The 11566-nt window shown below is 64.8% G+C and overlaps 1 protein-coding gene across 1 annotated transcript in view; it reads right to left on the bottom strand.

Annotated features, from left to right (window-relative positions):
* Window positions 1-10889, bottom strand: part of CCM2 (CCM2 scaffolding protein) — a 16022-nt gene extending 5133 nt beyond the window's left edge. The window contains exons 1-7 of the mRNA XM_023525758.1: window positions 9444-10889; window positions 7212-7385; window positions 4181-4264; window positions 3704-3887; window positions 1227-1363; window positions 259-514; window positions 20-24 (exon numbers count right to left, since the gene is read on the bottom strand). Coding sequence (XP_023381526.1) covers window positions 20-24; window positions 259-514; window positions 1227-1363; window positions 3704-3887; window positions 4181-4264; window positions 7212-7385; window positions 9444-9536 — 933 coding nt within the window. The 5' untranslated portion in view covers window positions 9537-10889. The remainder of the gene's footprint in view (window positions 1-19; window positions 25-258; window positions 515-1226; window positions 1364-3703; window positions 3888-4180; window positions 4265-7211; window positions 7386-9443) is intronic.
* Window positions 10890-11566: the final 677 nt, after the last annotated feature.

The raw sequence follows: 11566 nt of genomic DNA, 5'->3' as shown, positions 1-11566 counted from the left end.
CGTCCCTGGAGAGCCCCACAGCAACTGTGGGCCTGGGTGTTCTGGAAAGGAGGCCCCCACAGCCACTCGCGGCCCAGTGCTGGGAGCCTCTCCCAGCACCATCTGAGTTAGGTGACAGCCACAGGTGGTTCCAGAAAGTGTGTTCTTGGGCCCCGGAGTTATGCAGGAAGCCACCCCGGCTAAGGGGGCTCCTGTGTGCCTTGGCCAAACCCGCCATGGACGAGAACAGGGAAGTCTGGGAACAGGTTAGGGCTCAACCCAGGGCCCCAAGCGGTGGGTGGCAGCAGCATCCTGGCACGCCGACACTGACCAGGCGTGTTTGTGGGGGGCCCGGGCTCCCACAGGGCAGCAGAGGCCATGGCTGCCCGCCCCGCTGCTCACCGCTGAGGGACAGGTGGTGGGTGGGCGTGGAGGCCCCGTCGAATATGGCTCTGTCCAGGAAGTCGATGGTGGACTCCGTGTACACGATCTGGAAAACCTGCCCGAGCAGGGCGCACAGCTCCTCCGCGGCCACCTACCGTAGGGACGCAGCTGCACCTCTGGGCACCTTCCCGGCGCCCGGCCCCTCAGGTGCTGCATGGGCACCAGGCCTGAGTGCCCTCTGGGGCTCTGAGGTCACCGGCCCACCACAGGACGCCATATGTAGCTCGTTCCCCTGCCCTGGCGGCTGATGCCCTCACCACCCGCCCGTAGGGCAGCCTCCCCGCCACCACCCGCCACCACCCGCCACCTCCCCTGTGAGCAGCTGAAGCGGGGCCAGGACATGGGGCCAGGTCTGTAGGGACTCTGGTGGGGACAGGAGGAGCGACTGCCCGGCTGGGAAGGTGGCCGAGCTGAGCAGGGACCCCGACCAGAGGCCACCTGAGGTAGGCATCACTACTGCCGGTTCACATGGAAACCAAACAGAAGAGCAGCGAGGGGCTCTCTGAGGCCAGGAGCCCTTAGGTGGCTAATGGACCACAACTTTAACTCGCCACTCCCAGGAATCTTCCCGCAGGACACAGCTTGGGGTGCAGGAGATGCCACCCCCATCAGCACAGGGAGAGAGAAGACAGGCAGGGAAAGAACCACCCAGCACAGCCCAGGGGGCACCAGACCTGGCAGGGACTTGGGGCCTAGGTGGGTGTGGGCGGGGCCCATGTCTGGTATGGGCGGGACATTGTCAGGCATGGGCGGGGCCTTATTCTGGTGGGCGGGGCCTGGTTCCAGTTCCCAGCCCTACTCACCTTGCTGTCTGTGGCCAGGATCACCAGGCAGCACGCCTCCACAGGCCCCACTCCACTCTCCGACAGGGAGCCTGCAGTCAGGCCTCTGGAACTTTCCGCACACAGACTCTGGCTGGGGGAGATGCCGGGGTCCTGGGCTGAGAAGTGGACCCCACAGCAGGTTAGGGCAGGCAGGCAGCAGAGCAGCAGGCTCGGGGCCAGGCCCCCTCCACCTTCTCGAAACTGGGTGGGGACAGCGACCCCCACTCACGCCACCCACTTCACGCTGAGCCCACCATCCTCCGCGACCCAGTGCACCCCTGCAAAGATGGCACAAGTCACTTAGGCTGAGACATAAAACGGCTGACGTCCAGTCTGTCCATCTACTCCGAAGGTGTTCTCAGGGCCCAGTTAGTGCACAACAGGCCGGAACACAGTCCTTGACGAGAAGCAGGGGGCCAGGGCAAAGGCGACCCAAGCCTGCTGCGGGGCCCATGTGGGAGCCTGGACTGGAGGACCACTGTGCTACCCGGCCCGGGAAGGCCCCGTGTGCCAGCTCCAATCCCAGGGACAGGCGCCACACGTGAAGCCTGAGCACCAGGGGCTGAGCCCACACAGGACAGAGAGCACCTGACGCTCAGAGGGGCCAGTAACAGCCGATGGGGTGGACCCCGGGCGCAGGCCGAGCCCCACGAATCCCAGGGGCCCCGTGCATCCATGGCCACAGGCACTAGGCACGTGCTATGGGACAGGTCCCAACTAAGCCCGAAGTGGAACCCACCCAGGGCCTGGGGGTCAGTGCAGTGAGGATGCTGCTGCCTCAGAAACAGCTGTGATGCTGCTTTGGGGACAGACGGCCACGTGAAATGCCATTAACGCCGGTTTCACTCGCTCCTTTCCGCCTTTTCTAACGTGGCTGCTACAACAGCGTGCGTCGCTCAAAAGCCATGGAGAGCTAGTGGGTGCCGTTTCTACGAGACCAGTGCCCCGCACCCAGGGCAGGGCACCGGCCACGAGCACGTGCAGCCGCAGTCCCAGGCAGTCCCCACTGGTCCTGCTGTAGACCCAAGTCCCAGACATAGGGACTCAGTCCCCTCCTGCGACACAAAAGTTCACAGAGCCCCGGGTCTCGGCTCACGTCTCTTTAAGACTTTCTCCTATTACTACTTTCTCAGCGACTCGTCCTGACGACACAGGCCAGAAAAGTCTTACAGTGCCAGGGACCTCAGGCCAGCACCTGCCCGCCAGCTAACCACCTGCAGGACCTAGTCAGAAGCCGGTTACCCAATTCTGTCCCTAAGGGTGCCCCCGATCTGGAGCCTCCTGCAGGGACTGTCCTGGGCGGGGAAACGGCGGCCACCAGGGCGGGGCAGCAGTGCTGGATGCAGCCGTGAAGCCAATTCTCAAAGCCAGCCGGCCCCGCTATCCACCAACTGGGTGACCAGTGCCGGGTCCCGTCATCTGTGCCGTCACCCCAACTGCATGTGGGACGGAACAGAGGCCGCCCGCACATCTACCGTGGACGTACGCCACACGCTTCGTGCGAGTTTGGGCCAAATGAAGTGCCATTTTCGGGGACTAAATGGTTCGATGCCGGCTGTTTCGAGTGCACAACCTGAATAAATGCCCATCGTTAAACAGATGGTCACTGGACACGAGGGGAAACGAACCTAGGTACAGAGGGGACGTCGCTCAGGATGTAGGTGGCACGGCAGGGTGACGGACAGGCTGTCACTCATGCTGCGGGCAGTGGCAGCACCGTCAGCTGCACAGGCGAGAGCAATGAGGACGCCCGGCAGGGCCCTCTGGGCCCCGTGACGACTCCCCTCTGTGCGGCCTGAGGTCTGGAGTGTGGTCAGCGGCCCCCTCTGGCCCCCGCACACCTGGCCCCTTGGCAGTGAATGGCTTCGGGGTTCGGCCTGGCCGCTGGCGGTGCCATGGAACCCGGGACAGGGCCCTGCTGTAGTGCCCACCCAGGAACCCCAGTTGGAGGGCCCGGTGCCAAGAACCTGTGACTTCTGCCTCCATTTCTCGGGCAGAGACTATGGACTGGCAAGCAGCTTGTCCCCAAGCGCCCAGGGAGGCGGCGCTCGCCACCAGCTGGGGGGACAGGCCAGGACAAGGTCCTTTCTGTCGTCCAATGGGCTACTCAGAATGTCCTGCAGGCAAAGAGGCTCCTCGGGGTCTGGTCCCAGCTCTGGGAAGACTAGCGCTGCATCTACCAGGCCTGGGTGCCAGATGACACCCCAGAGTCCTGCAGGGGGCAGCGTGGGACAGAGTATAGGCCCACAAGGCTACAAGCGCCCGTGGTGGGGCTCGGCACCTGCCTGGGGACCTCCCAGGGCCCTGCCCTCCTGGTGGAGGCTGATCTCGGGGACAGGAGGGCCGCTTCTCGGGCACGACAGGCAGCAGCAGCTGACCCACCACTGCAAACTGTCCCCAGCACCTGTGAACCCGGACCCGCCTCGGCATGGAGACATGGCCGCCCCCGCTCGTACCTGTCTTCAAGACCACCAGGTGCGAGGCGTCATCCCGCACATAGGACACGGCGGCGATGTCGTGGATGGGGACCCTGAGGATGGTGTCATCGCCATCCCGCCAGGCCAGCTTGACGTTGTAGGCGGACAGGCTGATCACGGCGTCGTGCTCCTGGGTCAAGTGTCCAGGGAGCTGGTGGGCTCTCTGCGGGGGGCACAGGCATCAGCATGCGGGACCGCATGGGGTCCCGGCCCCCACCACGCTCGCCCCCTGGAGCCGCCCGCACTGGGACATGAAGTCTGACAGCCCCGACCCTGAGGGGCGCGTATGCGGAATGAAGGGGGCGTTCAGCCTGGGGGGCCATCTTTACGGCAGGAGCCAAGTGCGCCCACGACCTGAGGGCACTAGGCGGCCCTCAGGTCCGCAAGGCCCAGAGTCCCAGGACCCGAGCTGCTGCCGGGGGCGGGGGTCAGAGGCGGGGGTCAGAGGCGGGCTACCTTTGCGCTGTCGATGAAATGCAGGATCTCAGTCCGGCTGGAGGGGTTCAGGTATCCAGGTATGGACGTCAACTGACCTAAGTACTGAGAGGGAGCAAGGTCAGGGCCGCCCGGCAGCGTGGGCCGCCGCTCCCCCCCGCAGGCACGCACCCCGAGTCTGGAGAAGCCCGGCCGGTTGGGGACACACACACGTGCTGCTGCGGAGCTCGCCGCTGCCCCAGAGCCCTGCGAGGCACCCCGACAGGACGCAAGGCGCCCCCACGCGACAGTGCACACGGGCACGCCACACGTGGCCGCCTCCCTCTGTGCGGGACCCAGGTCTGGGCGCCAGCATGGCACACGTCGCTTCCCCGCTGGCTCAGGCCTCCGCGTTTTCAGTGGCTACTGATCCTGCCCCAGAGCAGCCTGCCCCCCGCTCCCGACGACACTTCCCAGTCTTCCGACTCGTGCGTTTGGGGGTCGCCGTTGCAGGGGTGACGCTGGGCTTCTGCATACAGAACTCAGAGATTGTCATCCCGTGACCACAAGAAAGAGCTGAACAAACCAAAAATCGACAAGTCTTCTTAGACCCACCGGAGAACGGGGTCGGAGGGCGAACGCCGTCCCCAGCGCCGAAGGGTGCAGCAGGGAGGCGGCGTAGGTGCTGCGCCCACGAACCATGGCACGCGAGGACACAGCCTCACGGTCACGGTGGACTGAGAGGCCGGGGGACGTCTGACTGCTGGCACATCAGCTGCCATGGGCAAGGAGGGTGACACAGCAGCGGGTCTCAGGCACACAGAGCCGCTGCTGGTGAGCCCACCACGGCCGCCTACGCGGCAGACAGCGCCTCCAGGAAGCACTGTGGAGGGGACCTGGCGGATCCACGATCACACCAAGCCCGGGTCGGCCTCCCTCAAGCCTCGGCCTGGCCCAGCTGCACGCCGGGGGAGGGGACACTGAGACCTGGGCAGGTGCATCTGAGAACCTTCTCCATGGTCTGGGCCTCAGGCGGCCACCCACCTGACAGAAGACGGAGGACTCCACACACTACTGCTCGAAAATGACACACAGGACTCGAACAGGACAGGCACCTGGCACAAGGCTGCCTCCTCGGGGTCTGCCCCCCGCCCAGGCCTGCGCCTGGGGTCAAATCTCATACAGCACCACTAGGGACACTGGCCCGACTACAGAGTGCCGCACACCGACATGGGAGCCGGGGCAGGAGGGGCGCACCCATGTGTCCTCAGGGGCTCGCCCCACACGGGGCCCAGGCTAGACTCTGTGAGCTCAGCTGGATGAAGCCCATGCGGACCACAAGGGACACAGCAGAGGTGCTGTGGGTCAGGGCTACTTCCCTGTGGAAGACGGGGAGGCCGGCAGACGCCCCGCTCTGGAGGGTGAGCTGGACAGCCCGACTGGAAGGGGCACCAGCCACCGAGCTGCTCTGGTGGTGGGGCTGATGGGGACATGCTGGAGCTGGGCTCCTGGAGCGAGGGGAGCGGCCCTGAGCCAGTGACAGGGTCAGTGACAGGGCCTAGAGGTGGCTCCTGGGGCGAAGGGGCCGCTGGATGCCTCCCATCCACGCAGGGACACCAGCAGTACGGTGCCAACGCAGCGCCAGCCTGACCCAGTTTCCAGACCGACACTGACCCAGGAGCGGCCACGCCCACGAGACAGCCTGGGCCGCGAGGTGAGCATGCACCGGCTCGGTCTCTCACTTGGGTGGGGGGACCCTGGGGACGAAGAATCCTTCCGAGTTGGATCAGAGGGTCTGATAGGGCACTGACACTCAGGCCCAGACCACCGACACGTCCTGTCAGGGTGGAGGCAGTGAAGGCCATTCAGGCCGGTCCACCCCCAAGGAGCCCTGGGCGCAGAGCCCCTTCTCGGATGTGGGCAGAGTCTGCCGCTGCGGACACAGCCGGACGTACTCTTTCCGAAACCCGCCAGGAGCCGCGTCCACACAGGATGGTGCTGCGTGTTGACACCCAAGAACCTGCCGGCCAGTCTTCCGGGGTGGTGGCCTGTGCTCGGCACCCCACCAGCACCGCGTGTGCCCGACCTCTCAGCATGGCCATGGGACACGTGAGCGGTGACGATGCCCCGATGGCCGGTGAGGCTGGGCGCTGTGTCCTGTGCTCATCTGCCATCGGCACGTCCTCTTAGGCGACACGTGCCCCGCGGCTCCTGCCCACTTCCTGGGTGGACGGTGGGGGCTCTGGACTGCCGGGCCGTAGGGCTGTGTGCGCGTCTGTCTGCGTCTCCAGGCGCCCCACGCGCTCTGCCTCTCACCCTCCCTCGAGCACATCGTGGAGACAGACGATGAAGATGCGTCACATCCCAAAAGCTCCATCTCCGCCTTTTATTTACCGGGCGACCGTGCGCCACGGTTCGCGCGGCTTCTGCTCGTCGTCCTGACAGTACGACACAAGTTGTATTTTTCGCGCGTCTTCCGCGTCCTTGCTGCTCTGTTCGCATTTACTTCTGGAGTCTGTCTGGGGCTCCATCTCAGGACAGCGGGAGGCTGCGTGCGGGCTGTGGACCCCTGGGGTGTGCTCACGCGGGGCCACACTGCGGCCGCGCGGCTTGCCCGCGGGAACGCCCGGGCCCTCCACACGACGGCCCAGCTGCGGGCGACCTGGAGCCTGGCAGGGAGGGCACCGTCGCTGTCCCGGCTTCCTGGCCTTCACTCTGGCCCGCCCGCCCTCCCTGTGCCCCAAAGCCTTAGTCCCACGTCTCTCCCAGGACAGCTCCCAGCCCCACCTCTCGTGACGGCCAGGTGAGAGCAGAGAGCGCCAGGTCACATGTGGCCGTGCCTCAGCCCAGCGCCTGCTCACCAGGCCCCGCCCTCCTCCCACGTGTCTCCATTCTCTGACCTCGCAGCCCTGCGCCTTCCATTCGCTTACGTCACTGTCGTGATGGGGAGGGACGAGCGACAAGTGTCCCGGGCACAGGCTCTCACAGGACTCAGGAGACGCGCCGAGCGGCTCAGCCCTGACCGGGGACCGGGCCAGGCGCCGGCCTTGGCGACGGCTCGCAGCGCACTTACCTTCACCTCCTTCTCGATGTAGTCACTCAGCAGCCGGTCGGGCTCCACGCGCTCGGACAGCGACAGCACCACGGTGTGCAGGGGCCGCCGCTCCGCCACCTTCTCGTGCGCCTTCCTGTCCCTGCTCTTCTCGCCCTTCAGAAACACCCTCTTAAACGGCGACACGATCCCAGGCTGCAAGCAGAAACGGCGACAGTCGGGGCTGCGGCTCGGGCCGGCTTTGCGTCCATCCAGGCGAACAAGCAGAGGTGGCTGCAGCCGCCCCCTCGACCCCAGACACACGGGGCCTGGCGTGCAGGCTGCGGACGAAGAGACCCCCGAGGCCAGGCCAAGGCCAGGTTCCTCGTGTCAGCTGGGGCCTGGGCCTTTGCCTGCTCACGGACACTCAAAAGGTCACAGGCCAATGCTCAGCAGGCAGGGGAAGGCAGAAAGGAGAGTCCTCGAGTCCCCCCAGACAACAAAAACGCAGGGCCTTCCAAACCCCCAGCTCCGTGTGTCACGTCACTCCAGGACCTGAGAGAGCGGGGCAGGTGTGGCCAAGACGGTGGTGCCAGCAGCTGATGGCAGAAGTCCCCCATCTCCCCCGCCAGGGGCACAGCACGGGCTCCGTCTGCACGCCCTCCCTCCGCCCCGGCCTCCGGGCTCAGCGACCGTGGCCTGGGCAACCTCACACCCTGGCCAGGGTCCTACAAGCAGAGTAAACGTGCAGAGGGGTAGGGGGCGGGACAGGGCGAAGCCCGCCTGTCTCCCCGCACCTGCAGGAAGCCCTGATTGCTCCCCAGAGATGTCCAGCCATGCAGCAGTCACTATACACAGATGCCAAGGGTCCCTGTCCCCAGACCGGCCAAACGAATGCAAAACACAGAGAACAGACACCGATGGGGGTCTCGGCAGGAAGCGCCACCAAACACCTGAAACCAAAGGTGCAGGCCCGCACCGGCCACGTGTTCCCGTCTGTCGTTTCCTGGGGTCCCGCAGCTCGCCGGCCCAGACGGACCCCGCGCCGGACAGCACATGGGCCCACGGCAGGCCCAGCTCTGCCCAGCACTCACACAAACCAGCGAACCTGCATGTCGCCAACACTTATTAAAGATTCGCACTTCTCCTCCTTCTCTAAGGGAAAATTCTGTCGTGTACTGATGCCACATGAAACGGCATCCCAGAACCTACAATCTTCCTTGTCTTGTAAGACCCCCCGTGCTCCCCCCACTCACCTTGCAGGACCCCCCCACAGTTCCCCCCACTCTCCCCACTCCCCCCGCAGGACCACCCCACCCTGGATTAGGCCCTCAGGGCAGCAGTAAACCGTCTGTTTGGGGCCCACGCAGGCCGGGCAGAAGGTAGGCCTGCAGGTCTACGTGACAGGAGGTCACAGTCACAGGGGACATGAGCTGTAACGCAGACGAGACCACGCAGGGGCCTCCAGGGCGAGCGAGCCCAGCGCATGCAGTCTGCTCATGCAGGCGCTGCCTGGGCAGCTAGGCGCCCGTGAGGGTCACAATGCCAGCCAACTGGCTGCTGCGGGCCGGGGGCACAGGGGACGTCCGTCACCTGGGGCCACACGGGACCCCTCGTCACCCGGGCCCACACGGGACCCCCAGCCAAGCGTGAACTCAGCTTTCCAGAACCGACATTGCTTCCAAACGTGAAAATGTGTGCGCAGGTTCTGGGGAGAGAGTGAGCACTCCGGACGCCGTGGCCAGGACCAAGGCAGGGACCGTGGCTGCTGGTCACTGGCATGGTCTCCGGATGGACAGCAACGGGACCTCCAGGCCTGCAGCTGTCCATCTTCCACTTGGCGTTTGCCTGAGCCCTCAGGCTCACTGTCCCCCAGATGATCCAAGTCTCCCCAAAAGACAAAAGGCCCCGCCGAGCCCCAGAGGAAGACCGTGTGGGGACGTGAGCAGGACTCGCCGCTCAGCCCGCCCGCCCCGCAGCCGTCAGACGCACTCCCAGGCTGGTGGGCGGCTGCGCACGCGCGCTCCTTCCTGGCCTTTCCCTAAGTCATCTTCCAACTCGGACCCTGCGTCCCAACTGACCACAAGCCCCCATGCAGACTGCTCTCGCCCGCAGTCATGACATCTGTGGCCTTATGTCCCCCGAGGTCAGACGGACGCCGCTGACACCTACAAACGGCTCCTTGCACTGCTGGGGCAGCCCCAGCTCACAAGGTCCCGGGGGACCGAGCGAGCCTTCCAGATGCTCTGCGCCAACCACACCCACCTCACCCACCTCGCTCTCCAGGGGGCGGCCCCCTGGGGAGTCCATCGGAGGGGTTTCTGTGGAGCTGGGGTCCCTCCCCCTCTGCCAACAGTCACTGTGCATTCTCCCCCGTCCGCGTCAATCTCGTTGAAAAACACGGGTGCCGTCAGCCCTCCCCCTACGAAGAGCCGCGAAGGAACCGGAAGAGCAGAAACCACAGCTTCCGTCCGCCAGCGCCACTGAAGCTGCTCAGTGCCGAGAGGCCACCAGCACCCAGCAGGGGCAGAGCCCAGGACACAGCGGCCGGCGTCTCCCTGGGGACAGGCCCTGTGGCCACTGCCTTTCTGCACAGCTGCGAAGCCCCGCGTCTCCTGGGACCGGCGTCACCCCGTCCCACCTGCTCGCTCCTCCCAGGCCCCAGGCTCTCGGCCTCCAGCTTTCTTTACGTGAACCTTGTGAACGGTGGTTCGTTTGTTGGATGAATAGCAAATCCTGTCCTTCATCTGCTGTCCTTTCCCTGATGTCCTCAGGTCTCTGGTCCCTGCACTCACTGCTTCTGGACTGGGAGGGGCAGGCAGGAAAGCGTCCTCATCCCCCAGGCCACTGAAGAACGGCCACATGTCTGCCTGGGACTTCAGGGCCTGCTCGCTGGCTAGTCTGCCGCCCTCAAGTGCCTCCCAGCACAGCAGGGGGGCAGGTCGGGTGGGTCCCTTTCCACACCTGTGCAGCCTCCCGATGCCACTACTAACCAGAGTCTCTGCCGTGAAATGCCACTTTCCTGCACACCTAGTGTCCCTGGGAGTGGGGTCTGTCCCTGAGGCTGCTCACAGGACAGCCCAGCATCAGCCAGGACACGACAGCACGGCCCAGCCTGTCGCTTCCTCCTGCTCCTCGTTTTCAGAGGTTTCTGGTGGTCCTGCTTGTCTGCGACACAAATGAGCTTTAAGACACGTGGTCCAGTCCCAGATGAAAGCCCGGTGGTCTGTTTACTGGGACGGCATTATAAGCTAGCTCAGGGAGACGGACGTGGTCGTGACGCCCCCCACCCACCCAGACACTAGGCAGCTTTCCGTCTCAAGCCTGTGTGTGAGTGTTTCAGTTCCTCTCCCAGAAGTGCCCACTGGGAGGTGGGAGGGAGCACCCCCACTTCGGTGAACGGCCTGACCCCAGGAAGCGAGTGCATCACACACCCACATGGCTGGCTTGGCAGGGCCTCGCCACCAGATGGCCCTGGGTCACAGACGGCAAAGCCTGCCTCGCCTGAGGTGCTCGACCCATGGGACAGATATGACAGCCTGTTTGTGCGTCACACTCACGTGGCCCACGCAAGCACCCAGAGAGGGAGCACTGCCACGAGCAAGGCCATGGAGCATCTCCAGGACAGCCCGGCCCACGGTGACAGAAGGGACCAGTGTGGCCAACGGAGAGCCGTTTAAAACCTGTCCCGCCCCTGGCGAGCAGGTAGTCGGGGGTGTAACAGACGCCACACAGGAGCCACACGGACCCCAAAGAGCTGCTGGGAGTCAGGGCGGCCGAGCCACACGACACAGCCCCCTGCAGACACGGCCTGGGCGCTGGTTCTGCAGAGGGCGCGGGAGTCTTCGTGCACTCCTTGCATTTTTTAAGTTTCAAATTATCTCAAAATAAAAAGATTTTTTAAGAGGCATCAAAACACGTTTTGCAAGAATACACACAGACAGAAGGGCCTGCACTGAACAGGTTAGGGTGGCTGGCGACAAGCGGGGGGCGTGAAAGAGTGGGGACGGGACTGAAGAAAATGAGACCAACAGGAAGCCCAGAAAGGCCTGGCAGGGACGAGCGTGCGGACGGTCAGCTCAGCCCCGCGCCTGGGCCCGACACGGGAGGGGACAGGGAGGCAGAAGGCAACCATCCACTGCTAAAGACGGCACAGCCGGAGCCGGGGCTGGCAGGCGCTTCCAGAACCTCTTCTGAGAAGGTCGACCACACCCCTCCCCAGAAGGGACGCTGTGTCGGGATCCATGACAAGACCCGTCTGACCGTGGGACACAGACCCATGGGAAAAGCTCTGGAAATCAGGGTTCCCGGGAACTGACGAACGCGGGTGCCCCCCTGCCCGGGACACCGGGGATAACGTGCCCTCAGCAGGCGTGTGCACGATCACAGCTCTGGGA

The sequence above is a fragment of the Pteropus vampyrus genome, unplaced genomic scaffold, assembly GCF_000151845.1.
Source record: "Pteropus vampyrus isolate Shadow unplaced genomic scaffold, Pvam_2.0 Scaffold620, whole genome shotgun sequence".
In the NCBI taxonomy this organism is placed as follows: Eukaryota; Metazoa; Chordata; class Mammalia; order Chiroptera; family Pteropodidae; genus Pteropus; species Pteropus vampyrus.
Note: the sequence above shows the minus strand (reverse complement) of the source record. Positions and strands in the feature narration are given on the sequence as shown.